The 22,332-nt window shown below is 44.7% G+C and overlaps 3 protein-coding genes and 1 long non-coding RNA gene across 9 annotated transcripts; 2 read left to right on the forward strand and 2 right to left on the reverse strand.

Moving 5' to 3' along the window:
- Positions 1-316: 316 nt before the first annotated feature.
- nefla (neurofilament, light polypeptide a) lies at positions 317-7,724 on the reverse strand. The gene is made up of 6 exons (XM_037117777.1): positions 7,623-7,724; positions 3,423-3,552; positions 1,925-3,180; positions 1,707-1,831; positions 1,037-1,479; positions 317-952 (listed from the first exon to the last, which is right to left on the reverse strand). Exons 3-6 carry the CDS (start codon positions 2,963-2,965, stop codon positions 579-581), a joined length of 1,983 nt encoding a protein of 660 aa, XP_036973672.1. The 5' UTR covers positions 2,966-3,180; positions 3,423-3,552; positions 7,623-7,724; the 3' UTR covers positions 317-578.
- pgam2 (phosphoglycerate mutase 2 (muscle)) lies at positions 7,009-9,326 on the forward strand. The gene is made up of 3 exons (XM_037117779.1): positions 7,009-7,534; positions 7,649-7,829; positions 8,819-9,326. Exons 1-3 carry the CDS (start codon positions 7,118-7,120, stop codon positions 8,986-8,988), a joined length of 768 nt encoding a protein of 255 aa, XP_036973674.1. The 5' UTR covers positions 7,009-7,117; the 3' UTR covers positions 8,989-9,326.
- A 1,698-nt stretch (positions 9,327-11,024) lies between these two features.
- LOC119030491 (syntaxin-2-like) lies at positions 11,025-16,055 on the reverse strand. Of its 4 annotated transcripts, none has more exons than XM_037118126.1 (9): positions 15,978-16,055; positions 15,562-15,636; positions 15,342-15,441; positions 14,201-14,275; positions 13,774-13,847; positions 13,409-13,517; positions 12,409-12,482; positions 12,104-12,241; positions 11,025-12,021 (listed from the first exon to the last, which is right to left on the reverse strand). In XM_037118126.1, the coding sequence occupies exons 2-9, from the start codon at positions 15,610-15,612 to the stop codon at positions 11,815-11,817; spliced, it is 828 nt and encodes a 275-aa protein (XP_036974021.1). In that variant the 5' UTR covers positions 15,613-15,636; positions 15,978-16,055; the 3' UTR covers positions 11,025-11,814. The 4 variants fall into 4 exon arrangements, with proteins under 4 accessions (XP_036974021.1, XP_036974019.1, XP_036974020.1 ...); XM_037118124.1 differs by having other exon boundaries at positions 15,867-16,005; XM_037118125.1 differs by lacking the exon at positions 15,978-16,055 and adding an exon at positions 15,889-15,971.
- On the forward strand, positions 16,006-21,931 carry LOC119030492. Of its 3 annotated transcripts, none has more exons than XR_005078295.1 (3): positions 16,006-16,147; positions 20,742-21,084; positions 21,472-21,931. It is a non-coding gene; the product is annotated as an uncharacterized LOC119030492 (long non-coding RNA). The 3 variants fall into 3 exon arrangements; XR_005078294.1 differs by lacking the exon at positions 16,006-16,147 and adding an exon at positions 17,979-18,286; XR_005078293.1 differs by lacking the exon at positions 16,006-16,147 and adding an exon at positions 17,979-18,195.
- Positions 21,932-22,332: the final 401 nt, after the last annotated feature.

Here is a 22,332-nt window from a genome sequence, read left to right on the forward strand (position 1 = left end):
CTTGTCAGCAAATCAGTGAGTACATTACGAGGAGCACCTGCTAATAGCTTATTCGGCATGTTTTTACTTCCAATTTGTCAATTACAGGCTAAAAAGATTAGCCAGCAGCCTAACTCAATGAATAAATTGCAATTATACTTCCCATTTGCATCCATAAAAGCACTATGGGAGATCCAAAATATATTCTAATCACCTGATTGACTAGGAGAGGTGGAAGAAAAGAATGACAAATGACATTTGGAACATAACGGGTTTTACTGTAAATCATCTACCTGATATGTAAAGAGTTATTTATGATCCAAATCGACGACACACATGGTTTTAAGAGGCGTTTATTTCACCACCAAAAACTCACACACTCACATTTTGCATTCGGCAACTACACACATTACACTCCTGAGGAAGTGTGCACACGGACCTTAATGTACTTTGGGTATTGGAAAGCAGTTAGCCTTGATTTGTTGCTGTAAATGGCTGTCGGACTGTTTTATTGAGCACCATGTTAACAAGCAGATTGGAGAGGATAGCGAAGGAGCCTCTACTGGTTATTGAGCTAATGGACAGTCTTGACTGAAGGCTTACTTTTTACCATTTGTGCTTTTCTCTTCAGCAGCCTCCGGTTTGGCTGCTTTCGCCTCCTCTTTCTCCTTTTTGGGCTCAGCCTTGTCGTCTGTTTTCGGAGCGGCCTCCTTGTCGTCGGCTTTGTCGTCTTTCTTGGCGTCAGCCTTGTCCTCTTTCTCCTCCTTCTCCTCGCTTTTCTTTTCTTCTTCCTTCTCTTCCTCTTTGTCTTCTACTTTTGCGTCCTCGCCCTTGCCCTCAGCCTCTTCTGCTTTCACCTCCTCTTGTGCTTCTTCTTTAACCTCGGCCTCCTCTTCCTCTCCCTTCTCCTCTTTCTCCCCCTCTTCCTCAGCGGCCTCTGTCACCTCTTCCTTTTGCTCCTCCTCATCGCCGCCTGTATAAATGAGAATTGTATCGATATTTATCACAATGACCTCAATCAAAAAGCAATTATAGAATATAATCAAAAACTCCTAACCCTCTTCTCCTTCTTTAGCCTCTTCATCTCCTTCCTTAGCCTCCTCTTCATCTTCTTTCTCCTTATCTCCCTCCTCCTCTCCTTCCTCTTCCTCCCCCTTCTCCTCTTCCTCCGCCTCCTCCTTCGTCTCTTCTGTCTCCTCTCCTGCCTCCTCTTCCTTCTCCTCCTCTGCCTCCTTCACCTCCTCCTCCTCCTCCTCCTGCTCCCCCTCTTCCTCTGCGGGTGGGCCGGCCTCTGCCTGCTGGGCCTGGCTGGAGGAGATGATCCCCTCGGTGGTGCTGGAGCTGAGCAGGCGTGATGTCATCAGGTAGGTGGTGCCGGAGCTCAGGCTGGAGAAGACGGGCCGGGCGTAGGAGGGTGCTGACAGGCTGTGGGTGTACAGGGAGGACACGCCCCCAGCCACTCCCACACTGAAGCGAGACTCCTCCCCCTCCAGCAGCTTCCTGTACAGGGTAGGGAAAAGTCTTAGCTCATTTATCTGACTCTTAGACTCTTAGATATTAGCAAATATATATATATATATATATATATTTTTCTGTGGACAACCTCGAAATCTAAACTTGTGTCTCCTCTCAACTGGGTATCATTGCCCCACATCCAAATGCTTAAATCAACACCAGTAAGAAGCTTGATCTCTGGAAATCCAGTGTGATTCCTCATCGCCTCTCACCTGTACGCAGCAATCTCGATGTCCAGCGCCATCTTGACATTCAGAAGGTCCTGGTACTCCTTCAGGTAGCGGGCCATTTCCTGTTTGGTGCCCCTCAGCTCACTCTCCAGCTCTCCGATGGTGTCCTAGATGGGAGATAAGGAAATTAAAAAAAAAGAAGATCTGAATAATTAATAAGACATTGTAACAGAATTCATGCACCTGCAGCCGCCACTGACCTGCATAGCAGCAATCTCAGCACTCTGCTTCTCCTCCATCTCGTGCAGCTGCTTCTCCAGGGACTCGTTGAGGCCTCTGCACGCATCGATCTCCAGCAGGCGGGTCTGGAGCTGACGTCGGTACTCTCCCGCCTCGTCCTTGGAGCTCCTCACGGCGTCGCTGTGCTGGGCCACCGACTCGGTCATGGAGCCCACCTTCCCTCTGAACCACTCCTCTGCTGCCTGCATGTTTCTTGCTGCCAGCCGTTCGTACTGGGACCGGATTTCCCTGAGAGCACCGGAGAGGTCAGGAGTTGCGGCCTCGGACTCCACGGCCACCTGGACCCCCAGTTGGACCTGGGCCTGGAGCTCGGCCACCTCGCCCTCGTGGATCCTCTTGAGGAAGGCCAGCTCCTCCAGCAGGGTTTCGATGCTCTTCTCCAGCTCAGCCTTGGCTAAGGCAGCCTGGTCGGCCTCGCGCCGGGCCTCCATCAGCCTGGCCTCTGCCTCCTCACGGCCCAGCACTTCCTCTTCATATCGACCCTGCAGAGCACTCAGGGTTTGTTCCAGACGCTCCCTCTGTCCCATGACAGCCTGCTGCTCTGCCCTGGCCTCGTCCACAGCCGCTCTCAGGGCCCGAGCCTCCTGCTCGTACAGTGCTCTCAGGCGGGACGGCTCATTGTGCCTCTGCCTCAGCAGCAGCAGCTCTGCCTCCAGAGCGCGATTCTGCTGCTCCAGCTCACGCACTCTCTCGATGAAGCCGGCAAAGCGGTCGTTGAGCTCCTGCAGCTGGCTGCGCTCCTGGGTGCGGATGGCACGGAAGTCAGAGCTGATCTGGGCTGCCTGGTTGAGCTCCAGCTCCAGGGAAGAGGCTTGTGAGGAGGAGGAGAGCAGCACCCGGCCGGGAGAGGAGTACTGCAGACGGGAGGAGGACAGCGGGGAGGCGTGGGACGAGTAGACGGAGTGGGTCCTCCCTCTGGTCACCACCCGAGGGGGAGCCTCGACAAACCAGCGCCTGTACGACGAAGTGGAATAGTAGGGGTCATATCCCAGGCTACTCATGGCTGAGTTGTTGTTGGGAGCGCAGGCTGCTCTCCCTCTCCTCTGTGTGTGTGTGTGTGTGTGTGTGTGTGTGTGTGTGGGGAGGAGTATGCAGGGCTCAGGTTTAAGCCTCAACTGCCTGCTGCTGCAGCAGCCTGTGCTTTTATAGCGGGACAGCGAGCTCTGACGCAAGCGCTTTCCCCAAACTCTGACAATGCAGGCTCGATGGGCTTACACTGCAACGGGAAGAGATGAGAGGGAGAGGGGCCGCGGGAGCCAGAGTGGGAGGGTTAAACATAGAGAGCAGAAAAGAGGTGGCAAAATTACATCTTAATAGGATCCATGCTCTGTTTCTCTTGTCCTGACACTGACAGTTCGAATGTAGACTTTGACCAGAGCAGCTCTGCAAATAACTGCTGTGCTGTGTTTCATCTGGTGTTGTGTGTATTAAAAGACAAAAAACATGTCTCAAACATACTTGCCGTGCCATCATCACTGCGGGATACAGAGGGAGAGGGAGAAGGTGGGGGTTGTCCTGATTTAACCATCGTGACACAGCATCTCTCCCTCTGGCGGAGAGCAGAACTGCAACCACGACCTCAAAGGACCTGCAGTGGTGAAAATCCCACCCAGACAGAAGGTAAGAGGTCACAACATGGAGCAGGTAAACGTGTGTGAGGTGGGAATACTTTGTACATTAAGACGTTCTGCTGTTTTTTTTTTTATGAGATTGGTTAATTTGTAGTGTAATTCTGTGCCTGTTCTTTCATGTCTGTTTTGTTCTGACTCTGCAGAAGGAAGTTATAGAAAACTAAAGGCACCAATGATCTGAGTTCACATAGACAGGTGGAAACAAAAATGGCTGTTTAGCAAGAATGAATGAGAACACTGCACTGACTGTGCCAGTGTCACAAGAAATGTAAATAAGGCATGTTTCCTTTATGGTTTGACACTGGAGAACGCGAGCGTCGCTCATCAACTGTTCATGTTCTGCGCTCTTTTCAAAGAGACAGAGGTATTCTTCATTTTTGAAAGAATCAGCAACGAAGACGTTTTTTCCGCCTTCTCGTCCGGTTGTTCTTTCACTTCTAAAAAAGACAAACAGTCCCTCTCATCTGCAGCACAGACACCCTGGCAGGTCAATTACACCCAACTGCTGACATGCATTTTCTTTACTTGTGTGATTGGCTGTGTGTGTTTGTGTGTCATCTTGCCTTTCAGCTCCATGCATAAACATACATTGCGGTGCTTTGCAGCAATATCTGCGCACATGCTTTTTTATGGGAGCGTATGTGCACGATCCTTCGGTTCTTTTAACGCTCTAGTAATTTGCCTATGCAGCAGAGGCCCCCGGTGCTCACAGACAGTGGTGTAGCCCAAACTGAGGCCAGGCAGGCAGGCAGGCAGGCAGGCAGGAAGAGGTGGGGGACTTCAGTGGGAGCTGCACGGACTCTGCTGCAGGCTGAGTCATCGTAACAGTTGCGATCACACAAACTCCCCTGTGTACACTTCTCTTTCCCACCCTGAGCAGCAGTCTGACACTCTGCACCGGGGCTGTTTTTTTTTTAAGGCAGACAAGATGCTTACAGGACCGGTGGGGGGAATGAAGGAGATGGAAGCAGACCGATAAGTCTTACAGAGCTGATTTCTAGCCCTAATATGTTGTCATTTCCAGTTTTGATTTAGAATTTTTAATGTGGTGGCAATTGTGGTGGAGGTGAAACAGCCTGCTTTGTGAGTATTTATCAAAACATCAGAGGCACGTGAGTTCCCCTTTTGGCCACTAGAGGGCAGAAGAAACATCCAAACATGTTGACTGATACATGGACGCCACAATACCGCACACAGCCTGCTTCATACATTTACATAAAGAACACAATTACATCTAAGTCCGCTGAGCTTTATTGTCAGATTTCTCTTTAACAGGTATTCATAATATAACATGACAGTTAGCTGGACAAAAAAACAACTCCCATGTACGGGTACACTGATCTGTCATGGGTCCAAAAACAGCTGAATGCAATGCACCAAACTCAGTGTAACATGATGTCTGAGAAATAACAATTCTGGCTCACTTTTATTTAAACACATGCTCAGTCATACATATATACATACTCACTTTTACATTCATACTTACATACTTGCACATATATGCATTCTCACACACATATACACTACTGAGAGTATGCATGTATGTGCAAGTGCTCCATACCAGTATATAGCTATATGTATGTGCAGCTGCAGTATGCAGTTTTGGCCTATATGGCTTCCCATACACACTCGCTGTGGTAACATACTTAACATACTTATTATCTCAGGCTTGGCCAGCTCAGAGTTTGGATTTCAGGCCAGAGTTTGTTAAAGCTGCTTTCTGATCTCCACCACCTGCTGAAGAAAACAGCCAACAGCCAGCCTGCGTCTTCACCCGCCAGCTGTTTGGTGCATGGCACGTAGCGCACAGCTGGCTTATCAGCTCGTTCTTTGCTGGAAAATGGTTGCCGAAAGGGACTGACGAGAGCAGCGAGACCGAGCAGAACAGTTAAATGGGCCAAAAAACAAAAACACGTGGCTAAAGCACAAAGAAGTGGGAAGTAACTCTCCATTATTTCAACACTGGAGCCTGTGTTTCATTTATATTTTTCATCAGTGTCACCATAAAGTTCACCACAGAGATCCATCTGGTGTTTTTTGGTTTTTTTGTTTTCCCCTGCAGCATCATCCCTGTTAGTTTCCTCTCTGTTGGCCTTCCGCCCGGAATTACATTAATATCATATTTTTGGACTGTTCTATCTCTCCCCCCCCCACCCCACATATGGATCCATAATTCGATTGGAGTGGCAGGAGAGCTTGTCTGACAGTTCAGCGTTGGCCCTGTGGCGTAGTTTTCAAGCTTCATCAGCGCTTTTCATCTCTATTCTGTAAACTGGAGCGCATCTCTGCTTCCCAACAGCACCATCATGAAGGATACTGCAGAAGATGTGGCTCCGACTTGTTGTCTCGAACATTTCCAGTGGGGTGGAACTGAAGGCATTCCTCAACTCAAGGCTCCACAGTAACTCAAATCATGATGTTTACTGTGGTGCTACTACCGAAGGCAGCAGTCTGGAATCAGCCTAGTGCTCGTACACACATATACTGACAACACAGTATATTTGGACAATGGTTTCTGACTGAAATTACACACTTAGCACAGTGTCACATGTTGCATGGTTCATGTAAAAACCCTTAAATGGTACGAGAGCGTCTCCTAGAGGTGATGGACAGAAACGACACTTTTATATTTACAATCCCTCTGCCTGTTTAAGTTTTAACACAGAGACTTGGGGTGAGATATGGGGATTTTTCAGGACATCAAGAATCAGAGAGGTGTTCAATATCTTCAGACTGGATTTATTTTTTGAAAACTTAAGAACTATAATACACTCCTTTTGTGCCCTTTGCTGTTCCTGCATCTTAAACCCTGTTTTTATTTATTTATTTATTTATTTTTTTACCTCAATCTTATTAACAGTCCTTATTATTCTCAGTAGAAAGAGTGCTGGCTGCAGCTGTGGTAGTCAGATAGCTGCATCATGTGTTTGGCTGGCAGCAGCTCTGTGCACAGTGAGAGAAACCACATGAATGCACACTGCATGCAGCTGTTAGCTCAGCTGTGTTTTGGAAACATGTTCCCGGTCGATCTTCCTGTTAAAAAACTGACTGGACTTGTTTGAGCCTCGCTGTCATTGTTACAACACACAGCAAAAGCCCTGATATTTACTAAACATGTGAAGTAATGAGCTGCAGCTTCTCTCTCACTGACCACACTGTCTCTGCACCTCTCTGCAGCCAACTCTGATCTTTACACTTTTGTTCCACAGATCTCACTTTAAAAGTCATGTTGCTATTTTGGCTTAATATCTGACCTCTGGCCTTCCCAGCCACCACATGTCCAACCGGCCCAGCGGAGGTCTGGCTCCATTGGCCGGACTTGTGTGCCCATCAGAGCATGAGTGCTTCTCACAGGTGGGGAGCTCAGGAGGCCTGTCTGCTATGTGCTGTCCCTGCCTGGGCTGCTATATAAAGAGTGTGGTATGCTGGCTTGGCCTCACTGTTGGTCGGGCCAGTGTGCGCGCAACTTAGAAGGGCTGAGGGTTCTGTGTTGGAGCTTCACTCAGGAGACACTCTGTAAGCATGGCTGCTGCCCATCGTTTGGTGATCGTGCGCCACGGCGAGAGCGCCTGGAACCAGGAGAACCGCTTCTGCGGCTGGTTCGACGCCGACCTCAGTGAGAAGGGCGTGGAGGAGGCCAAGCGCGGAGCCCTGGCCATCAAGGAGGCCGGGCTCAAGTTCGACATCTGCTACACGTCGGTGCTGAAGCGCGCCGTCAAGACCCTGTGGACCATCATGGAGGGCACAGACCAGATGTGGCTGCCTGTGATCCGCACCTGGCGTCTGAACGAGCGTCACTACGGAGGCCTCACCGGTCTCAACAAGGCCGAGACGGCCGAGAAGCACGGCGAGGAGCAGGTGAAGATCTGGCGCCGCTCCTTCGACATCCCACCTCCACCCATGGACAAGGACCACCCTTACCACAAAATCATCAGCGAGGTGAGACAACTGGCGTGAACACATTTAGAGTCTGCCTTTTCTCTCTGTTATGTAACTTCTGTGTTTACCGCTGTGGGAGTAAACTCACAGTTTCTGTTCCTCTCTGCCTTCCAGTCTCGGCGCTACAAGAACCTGAAGCCTGGTGAGCTCCCCACGTGTGAGTCACTGAAGGACACTATCGCCCGCGCCCTGCCTTTCTGGAATGACGTCATCGCGCCTGAAATCAAGGCGGGAAAGAACGTCATCATTGCTGCCCACGGCAACAGCCTCCGTGGAATCGTCAAGCACCTGGAGGGTGAGCCTTACCGTGTGGAGGGGGAGAAAACTTAAAGGGTAACTCCACCATTTTTACACATTTAAGTGCGTTGAAAGGACTTGGGGAGAACTGATGCACCTGTGAAACAAAAGTAGCAGGAAGGTATTTGTGGCTCCATAAGGAAGCTAGATAGATTGACTGAGTGATGTCACTCAGCAGTTGAGTTGCATTGTGGGTAATATTGGTGCCAGTTTAAAAAAAAGAAAGAAAAAAAAAGTGTTGTAGAGCTGCAGTGTTCAAAACCTGGTGCCTACATCACCCACAGTGCAACGTAGTCACAATTTATCGGATTAAACGCAGCTTCCTCTGGAGCCACATAATGTTTTATACTGCTTTTTTCACATATGTAATATTATCCCCATGACCTGTAAACACACTTTAATGTGCAAAACTGGTGGAGTCTTAAAAACTGAAGAGGTGAGGCAGATACAATCCCATTGAAATGTGCGGAACACTGCAACTTGAAAATGTCTCTCGGTGCATTTGCATACAAGGCCAAGGCCTAAAATAATCAGACACTTGCCTAAACACACACACACACACACACACACACACACACACACACACTGTTGTGGATTACAGTGGACAGAAATAGCTCTCAGGGACTCTCATGCTAAAGCTCAGGGACAGGGGAGAGGGTCAGGAGCTTGGTTCCCGTTACAGTCACGACCTTTATGTAGAAAGGTTGTACTTGCCAGACGTGGATAAGGAAGAGCCAGAGAGCCTAAAGGGCAACGGTAAATGTCAGAAAGGACTGGTAGGTGTTGGGGGAGTAGATCATAAGTCAGAGATTGCAGTAAAAGATAAATAATACAGTCAAGTTATAAATACATTTTCCCTGCTGACTTCTTTTATTATGTAAGACTCCTGTCCTTCCTGTCTGCCTAGCTGGGCCCCAGACAGCCTGTTACTGTATCCATTACATTCCCTCTGTTCCGTCTGCTGATCCGCCTGTCTTTTTTTTCCAGGTATGTCCGACGCGGCCATCATGGAGCTGAACCTGCCCACAGGAATCCCAATCGTGTACGAGCTGGATGCCAACCTGAAGCCCGTGAAGCCCATGTCTTTCCTCGGTGACGAGGAGACCGTGAAGAAGGCCATGGAGGCCGTGGCTGCCCAGGGCAAAGCTAAGAAGTAAGCCTGCCTCCGGAGGCTCCGCGAGGAGGCAGAACGACAGACTCTTCCCCCACCTTTTTTCTCCTTCCACCTTTCCCCCCAAAACCGTTTGTCCATCCTTGTAGTGCATTCCAACTGGGGAAATGTTTAATGGTTCTTTTGGTGACGGGCCACTTTCAACACTCTGTTTGTGTAAATGACAGACTGAGGGATGGCCCGTCGATCAAAGCAGACAGCCGGGCTCCGCTCCTCATGCAGCCCCACATCACTCAGCCCTTTTAAATTGTGGTCGAGCCCTAAATGTTTTAAAGGGCTTCACCACCCTGGCACAACCAATAAAGTAACCATGTTTTTACGTAGGCCTGTGTCTGTTTAATTTCCCCTCCTTATCTCCGTCTCTGTCTCCCTTTTTTTTGTTGTCTTCAAATTACATTGTCATCCTTAAAAGCAGGAAAAGCAGTGGTTTCAGCAAAGTGCAAAGGTGCTGTGAAATCTTATCCTGGAGGTAGAGAGAGGGAGAGAGAGACAGAGAGAGAGAGAGAGTCTGAGAGATAAGTCAGTGGGTTCATCCTGGCAGCGTTCCCATGATGCAGGAGGGAGCTCGTCTGAAAGTTTGTTTTTTTTTTGCCTTTCCTCCCCCTAGTCAGATCAAACCAAGAATCACACCCAGGAAGGAATCATTTGAAGCTGTTTCCCGATCAAATAAAATCTCGGTCTTGGTAAGAGACGTATGACAAATTAAAGGGAAAAACCCTGAATAAGTGAGTGGAGGATCATAACTTATACATAAGCTGTTACGTAAGCTTTATCTACAGAGCACAAAAGGATCACCGAATTGTTAAATGGGTCTGCAGGCGATGTCACATCCTCTACCAGCATCAAAACACTGAGCAAGGGCGCGTCTTTCCCCCGCAAGGAGAGTTCGAGAGACTTCTATGGAAATCGATGCCATGGAGAACTGATGCTGCTCTTCTGCTTTGGACTCACTCTGCTTTGTCACCCATCTGTATGCAGAGGGCAAAAGCAATTAAGTACATCCACTCAAGTACAATTTTGTGGTATACTTGATTATTTCCGTGTTCTGCTACTTTATATATCGCACCCACAACAATTCAGAGGCAACTACTGAACTCATTTCACTATTATTTATAAGGCAGTTTTTTCGTGACCAGCTGCTTTGCAGATTTAGTTTAATACAAAATAATGCAACCAGTCAATGAATCAGATGCAATATATCTGATACAGATAATACTGTATTGATCCCCAGGCTACACAGCAGATTAACTGGTTAAATCACCTTTAATGGTTTCAACATTAAAGGAACAAATGACTGCATCGCCTCAATCTGATGACTTTTACTGTGGCACTTTAATATATTTTGAAGCTAATACTTTTGTACTTTGGCTTAAGTAAAAATTTTAATACATGAGTAACTTACAGGATAGTATTTCAACACTGTGCTCTTGCTACTTTTTAAGTAAAAATGACAGTTCTGAGTATTTCCTTCACCTCTGTCTGTGCAGCAACACAAAATACTCTTTAATGCTGCACTTGGAGGACTTCTGTGTGGCACAGTTCCATGAGAGCATTTTCCTCTCAAAGCTGGCAATCTCAAACAGTCTTTGCTATTTTCTTGTTGACATTTCGATACTACTTCCAGGTGTGGGTCAAATACTTCATAATTACATGTTTCACAAGGTGCTAAAATGCTCATAATAACAATGCTAAGATGCTGCTATTTGGCATGTGTAGTTAACCATCCTTACTTTTTTAGTTTAGCATGTTAGCATGCGAGCAGCAAGTACAGCAGAGGATGCTAATAAGGTCATTATTCCAGCAGGTGACAGGATGATGGCCCCTGGTGAAAAACTTATTAGGCAATCATTCACTGTGAAGGGGGTATGATTTACAACTTTCCACGGCAATTCATTCAGTAGATGTTGAAGATATTTCACTTTGAATTAAAGTGGTGGACTGACACTAACACACACACACACACACACACACACACACACACACACACAGAGCTTGGCTTAAAAATAACTCAATCATTCAGTGTCACATTGAATAATTCCTTTATCTTTTACCTTGGAAAGAGCATAAAACATGTACATTACAGATAGACAGCTTCTCGACCTCTGACAGCGTTTTTGTACATCACACACAATGACTGATTCTGTATGTGAGGTCACTGCAGTCCATTAGAATAAAGTGGCAGTAACACATGTACAGAGGCCAATAAGGTTTAATTTAAGCTTGGTTTTAGTAGACATTCCGACCATCTCTTTCTGAGCAATAGACAGCATGACATCACAATACAGCACATCATTAAAACACACAGTATGGGACAAAAACAAGTCAGAGGGGACGGAGGACAGTTCACAGTTTTTGCTAAGGCTGGCATGCCACCTACTGGCCACAAGAGGAACATCACTTCAACGTACGAGAACGTATGAACAAATTAAACCAAGTGTTTTGCTTCTGAAAACGTTGGTTGGGTTGGTGTGTTAAAAAACATTTTCTTTGTTATTCAGTGTTCAAAAACTTTTTTTTTATGTTGTATGCAGCATTTGTCCTTTGGCAGTCCACAGTAACCTTGCAAGCCTGCGTTCAAGTCTCATCCACAGCATCTTGCCACTTTTATTTGACAGGTCATTATCACAGTAGTTGAATTCAAATTCATTATTTAAATTTAAAAATAACAGCGTCCTCGTTATCCTTTGGAAGAAAAGGCATTGGAGGGGGCAGACAGGCACTGTACCATTAACCAAAGTGTGCTCCTGCGAGCTCAGGCTTTGATGTGGATCAGAATGTTTGGTGCTGTCAATGTTCAAACAGTTTCAGGAGCTCAGTCATGGCTCAAGTCTGAAGTGTTTTGATCAGTAGCAGTTTTATCAGTGGTTTTCCTCTTGAAGGGTTTAAAGAAGCTCGGGAGAGAAGTTACCTTATAGGGGTTTTTCTTATACGCGACTGCTTTATAGGTTTCATCTTTGGAAATGTCTACGTACTCTGCAGCACTTGTCACGTTCTTCTCTATGTTGTTGATCAGATCCCCCTGATGGAACATAAGCATAATCAGCATCAGCCAGGTTCAGTTTATTCCCTTTACAACCATCTAAATGAGGAAGCCATCGTACCTGAATCTCCAGCAGCATGGCAGTGTCGACAAATATCTCGTGCAGCTCTTTGATGCTGGACTCCAGGCAGATGATGTCCTGATGACGAGATTCAATCTCACTCAGAGCCTGGCTTGAGATCCGAGCTTGAGAGCTGACCTGTGAAAGGAAAAGTGCATCACCTGTATTTATAGCAAACATTGGAAACAGCTTCCAATAACACTGTGACTGCATATCTGAGTGATTAACAAAACAAAGTCACAGTAGCATCATCAACTAGTACATAGTCATTTGTGTTGCCCAGAACTGAAGGAAAATCCACTAACATCAGATATGAAGATGGCAAGATTGTCACGTTGCAGCATCTCCTCCAGCTCCTCATCTGTAGTCACTTTATCCACTGAGAGAGACACATTTAACAACACAACAGATGATCTTAATCTCATTAAATAAAGAGAAAAAACATCTGTTGACTGCGGCATTTTCACTGAAAGGTTTCACAAATGACAGTCAACATTTTCTTGTGTTGCATCTTTAAAAAATGAGCAGAAGTGCCAAGGTAGAAGCCCTGTGTGTGTTCAGATGTCCGCCACAGGATGGCGTTATTACACCTCTACACCTTCCTACTGCTGTGCCACTGTCCATCCACCAAACTCAACTGAGTTTACTGTAGATTTAACAACCTGAGCATTATCCGAGTACTGGGGTAGAAATCAACGCTGATTATTTTGACAGATATTGCATTAATGATATGAGTCACAATTTTGTGTACATCTTTGGATTTCAGTTTCAGGGATGATGCAATTTTGCTGGGGTCTGTACTGGAGTCAGAACATATTATCTTACATCTGGATAACAGGCTTGACATCTGTGTAACACCACAATGCTTCACTCATAATGGCATGTTGTGATGTTTTACTTTTATCAAAAAAAATACAGCTTGTGTGATTTGTATATTGTACTTAACTGGCCATTTTGTGATACTGATATTTCAAATTAGTCTTCAGCCCCTCTGAAGGGATTAAGTTGTTGAAAAGAGCTTATTTAAATTCAAGGCCAAGATTCTTACGTCAGAGTTACAGGAAAGAGGCAATAAAAAACACAAAAACTTCTCTGGCTGTATGAAGAGTAATTAGTATATAAACACCAACACAGTTGTTCTAACTAAAAAACAAACAAAAGAGTTGGCTCCATTGTCCTGAAAATACAAAAACTGTACTGGCACGATAAGATCCTGGCGTACCATTTTAAGTCAATTCACGCCACACTGAGCAGAGTGTTGGGAAGAACAAGTGTTAATGTTTTGGTTGGATTTTGTCGACTCACCGATCTCCAGCTGTCTCTGAATTTGTGCTTTGCATTTCTCTCTGAAGGAGACTTGTGCCTTATGGTAGCCCCTCATGACTTCAGCAAACCAACGAGTCAGGTGGGAGTGCTGACGGAGGGGGGGAGTCAGCAGAAATTCAAATCAGATTATTGCACCACAAATGAGAAGGAATTAATTCAAAACATCAATCTCCGACGCAGACTGCTGTCAGCGGTGATCTCGTCAAGTGCGTCAAGATTGAGGCCCCTTTGAAAGAACTAATTCGGCTCTATAGATTTTTGTTCCCCCGGAGGATGTAATAAAACTCAGAGCTGGCAATCTTTATGCACTCGGCTTATTACAGGAACTTCAAATGCTGCCATACCTGGTTCTTCTGAATACGCTGGATTACTGAAGCACTTTGACTGTTCTCGTCCACGTTAAAGTCCTTTTGCATTGCTGGAAGAACACAAAAGATGATTGCAGTCATAAAAACAAAAACATTTTTTTTTATCTTTCTACAAACTGGGTGTTGTTAATCTGACAGTATGCTCAGTGGAGCTCAGCAGCCTTTTATTCCCTTTGTATTTGCAAGTCAAATCCTGTGTCATGAACTATGCCGTCCCAGAAATAGGGGAAGTGCCATGTGCTGCACAGTTCTTCTTCCTCCTCATCGTCTCAAACAATGATGGACCACAGCCAAAAGACGTTGCAAATTTAAAGACTGAATGAAAAACTGTTGCATCTGCAGTGTGAGTCAAATCTATATCTACTGTACAAAAAGGACAAAGATTAAAAAATTCCCCACTCACATTTTAACTTTGCTCGGACCAAGTTGGCGTTCCTCTTGGTCTCATTGTTCAGCTGCTCCAGCTCTTTTTTGTTTCCTGAGAACAATATAACAAGCTGACTTAATAGCAGAAGTAATTTCACCCAGGTGCATAATGCTTAGGTTTTATGTTGTGATTCTGTCTGATTTATGGATTTAATCAGAGCTTGCAAAGGGCACATGTTTTTTACTCAAGTAAAAGTAGAAAAGTACAGGCTCTGAACTGTACTCAAAGTATTAAAGCAAATAGTACCTCTCCGAAGGAACCTCTTGCATAAATATATATTTCAACCAACTAACATAAAAGGTATAATGAGTAGGATTTGTCCCAGCTGTCCATAAATGCTCCAGAAAGACAGCTGATTGTCCAGCCTCATTCCCAGGATGATAAATACAGACATTTTTGGTTAGTAACGCTTTGCGAGCACAGAAAACTGAGAAAATGAGATGATGCTGTGATTGTTGTGATGCTGGGAAGACGGCGCGCAATGATACAAAATAAAAATATTTGATCACTTCCCTCAAATGCATTGAAAGTAAAGATAACCCTAACCTCTGGATTTATAACAGGCTTATTAGGTGGTTGACAGCGGCGTCAATATCCTCTGCTTTATTTTACCTCAAGATGACCCCGACCAGCCAGTTCAGGTTGAATTTAGCCAACCAAAACAGACCAGTAGCTCTCCATATCAACAAAGCAACCATGTTGTGATTGTGGCTGTAACATTGGCATCATCATCATCATCATCATCATCACTATCCCGGTATGTGAGGCAGACCCTTCAGCCCCAAAATCGCCTTTGTGTGGTGTGGTTATACCTGTCCTGAAGTGGTTTATCCTTTTCAAGGCCAATACACTCTACAAACAGACAAAGGTGTGTTTGTCGAAGGCAGTTTGGACCTACTGTTTGTCTTCCCAACAGTGTGTGCGTGTGTGTGTGTGTGTGTGTGTGTGTGTGTGTGTGAGTGCCCTAAAGGAGGGGATAGTCCCCTCAGAGCAATCAGCACAACAGTGGGAGGCATCGAGTTTCTCCTTTTCTGCCATCTTAAGAAACATATTCAGCTCATGTTTACAGCTCCAATCCAGACACACTGTTCACGGTGCTGCAGTTCTCTGCACTCACTCTTGTCCTGGGTGGGAGCAGAGAGGATGGCGCCATGTCTCCTCTCCAACTCCTCTGCCTGACGAGATGTCTTCTCAATGAGGCTTCTCAACTCCCCCACCTACAACACACACACACACACACACACACACACACACACACACACACACACACACTATCAGCCCACTGGATATGTGAAAAGATAAACAAACAGAGGCTGTGTGTATGTGTGTGAGGTTACCGTGCTCAAGAACTCCTCCATGTTGACTGTGCTCTCTGGTGTCTCTGTCATATCACCTCGCTTCTGCTGCTGCTTCTGTTAAACAAAAAAAGAGGGAACTCATTAAAATGGCCACCTGTAGCTCGTCATAAACAGCCGTCTGAACTCTGTCAGCACCTGCCACACTAATATACACTATTCAGATACACTCTCAACAGCCCGCTTTGATACGCTGCCGCCATACAAAGAAACACTAGCTGGATGTACACTGGCCGTGTTAACTGCTCAGTCTCTGAACTGCGACTAACTGCTGCTGAGACACTGACCGCCGCCATGCTCCCGCCTCACCATCACGACAAAGACAGGCGGGACATCATATCACCTCGGTCCCTCGGTCACTTTCGGTATTAACGGTGAGGCTCGACCTTGTCGCCTACCTGCGCTGTGTCCTCCTCCTCCTCCTCCCCGTGCTGCTGTGGGCTGGGCCGAGCGCACCTGTATCATAAAGGGCGCGGCCACGATGCGCGTTCCCGACACAGCACGCTGAGCAAAACAAGCCTCCCTCACCTGAGAGCTCCGCGCGCGACAGGGCCAAGGTACAGAGCAGGTAGGAGGAGGAGAAATGTGTCAATGTTTAATGTGTTAATAACTGCAGCAGGCCTACATGCGGTGGAATAAGTATTCACGTATTTGATTAGGCCTAATACCAGACAGTGGCCCACTCCACTACAGGTAATGGGAATCAAAGTGTAAGTTGGCCTATATTAAGCCTATAAATAATCAGTCACCAAGTATTATTTGGGTGGAATCAACCTTTAAAGTATGAATAATGAATCAGAAAGTATCGTTTTGGTGGATTAAACATTCAAAACTTTAACAAAAAGTATTAAAGGAGGGTTCTGAAACTGTGGTCCTCAATGTGCAGCCAGCACGGGAACGTGGAGCAATTGACCTCTGTTTAATGTGGTATCAAATACTGTACATGAAGCAGTGGAAGAAGTATACTCAGGTAGTAAGTATAGTTAATCAAAATATCATTTGGTTGTAATCAACCTTTAAAACTATAAATAATGAATCAGAAAGTATTATTTTGGTTGAATAAAGCTCAAAACTATAACACAAAGTCTTAAACTAGTGTCCTGAAAGTGCAGCCTATTATCAGGAAGTTAACATTTAAAGTAGCAGTTATAAGTAGCCTAATTCACTGGTGTCATTTACACTGGGAAGGTTGGGGAAATGTCCTCACTGCTTTTTAAAATGACCATTTTAGTCATCATTACTTGCCAAAGCCACGCCCCTTCCGGTGGACCGTATGGGACCTAATTTCGGTTACATACAGTTGTGAGAGACAAATACTTTTTTCGTCTCATTTGAATCGTGCAATGAACTACACATACGATGTTTGTCGATGTAAACTAAACTCCCTAGTCAAGAAAGTCGCAGTTTGTCACGATCACAGTAGAATACCATGTAGTTTTGTGTTAACCTGCTCAGTGTACCACATCGTCTTGCTCTACACGTGTTGCCAGCGGCAACTTGGCCGCCATTTTTAGATCCATCATTAATTTAATTAATTCCACCTGTGCCTTTCCTGCTTTGACATTTTAGAATGCCTGCAGTGAAATAAAAGTCTATTCTGGCAAATTGGATACTTCACTACTTTTTTCTGGGTCATGCTGTTATGTGTGCTGGCTCACTAATGTCATGGCTAGTATAGTTAAAAAGAATGCAGCCTGTATTAGTGTTGTTTGTTAGGTTTTCTTTAACATATCAAGTCGAAATGTGGGAAAAATCAGTTTCGGTTTTTCTGCTGTTCAGTGGGCATTGTGACCAAAAATTGAATAGATTATGATGATGATGATGATGATGACAGATGATGGGTATTTTGAAGTGGGCCAAGAGAAAAGTGTCTCAGTGTCTTAACAATAGTCATTACATTCATTACTTGCCAAACCAAGCTGCCAGCCATTTGGTACTGTTTATATAATCCAAGTCAGTGGTCATTAGTACTTATACATCTGCAACTTGTGACAATGGCATCTCTTGTTTGCACGAAGCACGTGGGGAGACCGACATGCTTTAAATACACAGTGATGCTCTCATTGTTCTCGTATATCCTGTTTTTTGTTTTTGCACTGATGGCGAAAAGACGCTCGGATGTAATTTGTTGCCGTCTTAGACAGATCCCGGCTGCAGTCAAGAAATGACTCGCTCGGGGAGTTTGTCATTTTTCCACACCCAAAGCCTTACATTGTACTAAAAGCTCACCTGCATTAAAAAAAAATCCTTATGAACTGTGAAAAAGGAAAGCGAGCACCTTTGTTCTCTACATGCTGACTTACTGAAACTAAGGTGCATTCGCTGACAGACCCTTAATCACGGCAGGGGGAACACAGCTGAGGCCAAGGAAATTCATTTGATTCAGGTGTGCAGAGCAGCAAGCTATGACGATGATCTTAGTAGTTTAAGCTCAGCCTTTTAATTATTGGCTACCTAGATCAGAGATTTTAAGATGAATTATTATTTTACAGAACGAATGAGCCAAAAACAGCATATTTGAAGGTGAAGATCTACAGCTCTACAATCTGCTTGCCGCCTTCTCTGTTGCAGTGTGCACTGCCTGAGTCTACCGCTGTCTTCTCACTTCAGATTTGAGTAAGTCTGCTTGAAGACATGGAGGGATCACTGCGTCTGCATCATTTATCAGAGGGAGATTCTGCCGAGAAATGAATCTCAGATCCTTCAGGTACCAACAGCCTGGCCTTTTCACATGAGTGACGCACACAGCGAAACGCTTGTGTGTCCGATCGCAGGCGCTGGTTTTCATTAATAATGCAGTGAGAGCTTCACGGTGCATTGTACAATACTACCATCCATCATTTCACCAGGGGGCTTTTTGAAAGCTTTTTCAAAAATGCCTTTTTACAGTGTTCTGAATGTGATACTGTTTTTGTGAAGTTTAGCTTTTCAAAATAAAAGTCACAATCTAGTTTTAACTCAAAGAATGCTGCAAGTTGTGTAGCTCATATCCCAGATACACACACACCTAAAGGCAGATGGATCACAGTCATCAAGGTGTGGCAGGATGTTTGCTCACTAGCCGATATTAAGTAACATTGCCGTCAAACACCTGTTCAGTGTCTCTTTCTCTATCTCTTTGTCTAATAAAATATACTGTAAGGTTGGTCCAAAGTTGAACCAAATGTCAACAAGACGAAGAGGAGTAATATCATTAAAACCATTTGACTGGATTATGTTTATCGGCCCGTTTTTTTAAAAGCTAAATGAAAACATTATCAATACAACCCGGCAGCAAAACAAACGTATGGAAGTCACATGATATGAATCCCAAAATTCAGTATCAGCTCCTATCAGGCTGCAGTAATGCGTCTGGGACTAATAGAAATTTGGAAAATATGGAAATTCTGACATTTGATTTTTACAAACCATCCAACCTGTGAGAAGAGTTATATCTCTCTGAGGGGAGGTCAGAGCAGAAACAGACTTTTGTCTTTGGGGCCGATCGCTTGACTCGATGCAAGTCATTTCACAGGGGCTTGAGCACAGGAGTTCAACATGAAGCTCACCCTTGCATTCACTGCACCTCAGTGATGTCCTTCAGAATACATTATTTATCATGTGCACACATTATTTATTAAGGAGAGAGACATATGTCTCTTCAGGGGCAGTGTGTCCTTTGCATTTATGAAATGTATTCATATGAATTTAATTTCTGTTTCACTTTTGTTATTGGATGCATTTCTTTGTTCCCACCACTAGAGGTAGTTGCAACATTAGAATCTGAAGACCAAAAGTGCTTCATCTCTCTTCTCTTCAGACTTCAGAAGTGTGATGATCAGCACTTCTGCGTGATTCAGTTCAGCTTGAGTCGGGATCTCTGAGAGATCCACATTTAATAATGAGCATAAATCTTACAGTATATTTCCAACGTCAGCAAATCAGGAGGTTGTTTACTCGGTGAGTCAGTAAAGGAGACTATTTTCTTTTTGCGCCAGTGATGCTGCACAGAACAACACCACTCCTGCTGCAATATTCTTTCAGCCCTTATGAAAAAAAAACAAAAAAAATGAAGGAACACACTACATAAACAAAAGGAGTCTCATCATGAGGTTGTAAATGGGTGGCCAATGCACACATCCTCATACAGGCCGGTAATACCAAAAGTGCCTTGCACAGGTAATTTGGTTGTTTTTGGCTGCTATTCTGTCCAAACTGTAATGAGCTGCTAATTACTAATTAGCAGTCTGCTGGGTCCACACTAAAGCTAAAACAGATGTAGCAGCCAGCTCGCTCTGCCAGAATTCTCGTCCCGGCCTAAACATCCAAACACAATGTGCCTCTGCGGGATATAACAGCGATGGAGCTTAAGATGTTTGCGGCGTGTCGCTGTAATGCATGGGCCGAGCGGGGGACACACACCTTTCTGCAAAGACAATCTCTTGTCATGTCACTCTGAATCGGCTCAGTCAGCAGATGTCGAGCGTCTCGGAAAGCAGAGGCAAGACGCCGTGAGTCGCTCAAAAAGGCAGTTCTTAACAGGAGGAAAAAAGATGAAATCCAAAGCTTGTTTACAGGAATTAGGACTGACTAATCCAAGGCCTTTGCATGACCCCAGTTTTATAACTGAAGGATGATTTTAATTTATGAACAAAATATTTTAAAAACGCCAGATTATCAAAATATAATCCCATGATTAGCATGCACAAAATGAATTGCATTGGTGTCGATGAAGGACTCAAGCAGCAACACACGGAGTGAATAAAACACATACATCACTTTATTTTTGACAACTCTTAACATTTATAACTATGATTAGTGTAATTAGAGTTAATATATTCATAAGCACAATGTAACACACAACAATGTAGCAATAAGTAGCTAGAGGGACATTTTTAGCATGTTTTAATGTATTTAATGCTATAATACCTCCTTCAACTGCCCCTCTAAGCATATGAAAATAGAACAGTTCAATTTTAGAAAAGTTGAAGATTGCTTGAAGATGTAACATTGTTGTAACCATCTCTCTCTCTCTCTGTCTGTCTCTCTCTCTTGCTCTCTCTATATATGCATATATACATATATATATAGAATTGTGTCAAAGGCTGAATAAGATTTGGACATTTCTACAGGTGTCATATCACAGTCACGTTACATGTCTATGACTTGACTTTTATATACAGAGTTGGAGGGGAGGATGGTGGAGTATCGGGCAGAAGGCTGCCAAGCCAGTGACCACAGTTCAAGACTGCGTCACAACATATGACTGGATATTTTGAAGGAGACCTCGGGACATCTCAGGCCGTGTTTGTGGTGACCAAAGCCGGCATTTCAATCCAGAACACCATCTTCTCCTGACACTAACCAAGTGGCTCCGGTGCCTCAACCTTACCAGACCATAAGCACAGTCTTCTGAAAAGATAAAACTGAAAGAGGAACCTAAAGAAAAGTTGCAACAAGAGGACGTTTTAAAGTTGCAACATATCTGCCATTTGCAGAAAACATTCACTGCCGGCATTTGTTCTGGTGAGTGGGCGGAAGGAATTGCTGTCATAAGTTTTAAATCCATTGAAGAACCATTTACTTTTAGATTACAGCCATATTATACTGTACTGTCAAGCACTCATTAAATATTTATACATTGCTTAAAGGTCCCATTTGTGAGAAAAGTACACTTTGGGGAATGAGACCTAAAAAAGAACTTTTCTTACAAATGTGATTCTTTATCTTTTGACAAATATATCACTGAAAACTTTTAGAATGTACTTATATTAGTACTACATTGTAGTTAATGATGTACTATGAACCATGTATTAATTGTTGATATACATATGCTATACAGCTGCTATATAAATGTTACATATGGAAAAGTTTGAATGAAACACGAAATAACCCAGACACTTTTATCAACAGTAGCCAGCGGTGGCCCCAGAGGGAATCCAACTTCTCCACCTGGCAGTTTTGACTCTGTGATCTAGCGGTGGAGTAGCCCAGGCCCACACCCCTTCTTGTTAACAGTTTTCAGTGTAAATCAATAATGCATGCTTGCTGCCAGGCTCGGTGCTTAGCGGTGATTTCCCGGACTGGCACACCCAGGAGAAGGCAGGCAGGCAGCTGGAGAGCAATTTCTTTACATCGCAGATGATGATGTCCCCTGTGAAGCAGCCGTGCAGGACGCCAGCGGGGGGAAAGGGTCCAGCTGCGATATGTCACGATTTCTCCCTGTGAAGTCAAAGCTAGAGATGACTAGAATCAAAATACATATTGTAATATTGTAAGGCTCACACTGTATTATTTATGGGATAAAAGATGAGGAAGTCAAGGTTGCATCATCTGAAACAGGTATGTAAATAAATGTGTTTGCATGATCGTTCAGAGCCTGATAAGGATTTGAACCGTTTTTTTAAAGTTGTCCTGTTACGCTACTCTCTCTCTCTCTCACACACACACACACACACACACACACACACACACACACACACACACACACACACACACACACACACACACACACACACACACACACAAGGTGGGCAGAGAAGGGCAAACATAATTTAATATATCCACACCTCTGCTGCATCCCCTGTTCCCCCTTTGACTATTTTTTTAATGAGAAAAAATTCCAATGGCTATTAAAACGCCATCACAAGACATATGTGCTGATTTTGGCGATGGCGTTGGAGCTAACCGTGGAGTGAGTGTGCGTAAGCCCCCTTTCACATGAACCACCTAATTAACCAGGCAGGCAGGGGTAGAGGTTTACGCTCAGTGCAA

Source organism: Acanthopagrus latus, chromosome 12 (assembly GCF_904848185.1).
Source record: "Acanthopagrus latus isolate v.2019 chromosome 12, fAcaLat1.1, whole genome shotgun sequence".
NCBI lineage: Eukaryota > Metazoa > Chordata > Actinopteri > Spariformes > Sparidae > Acanthopagrus > Acanthopagrus latus.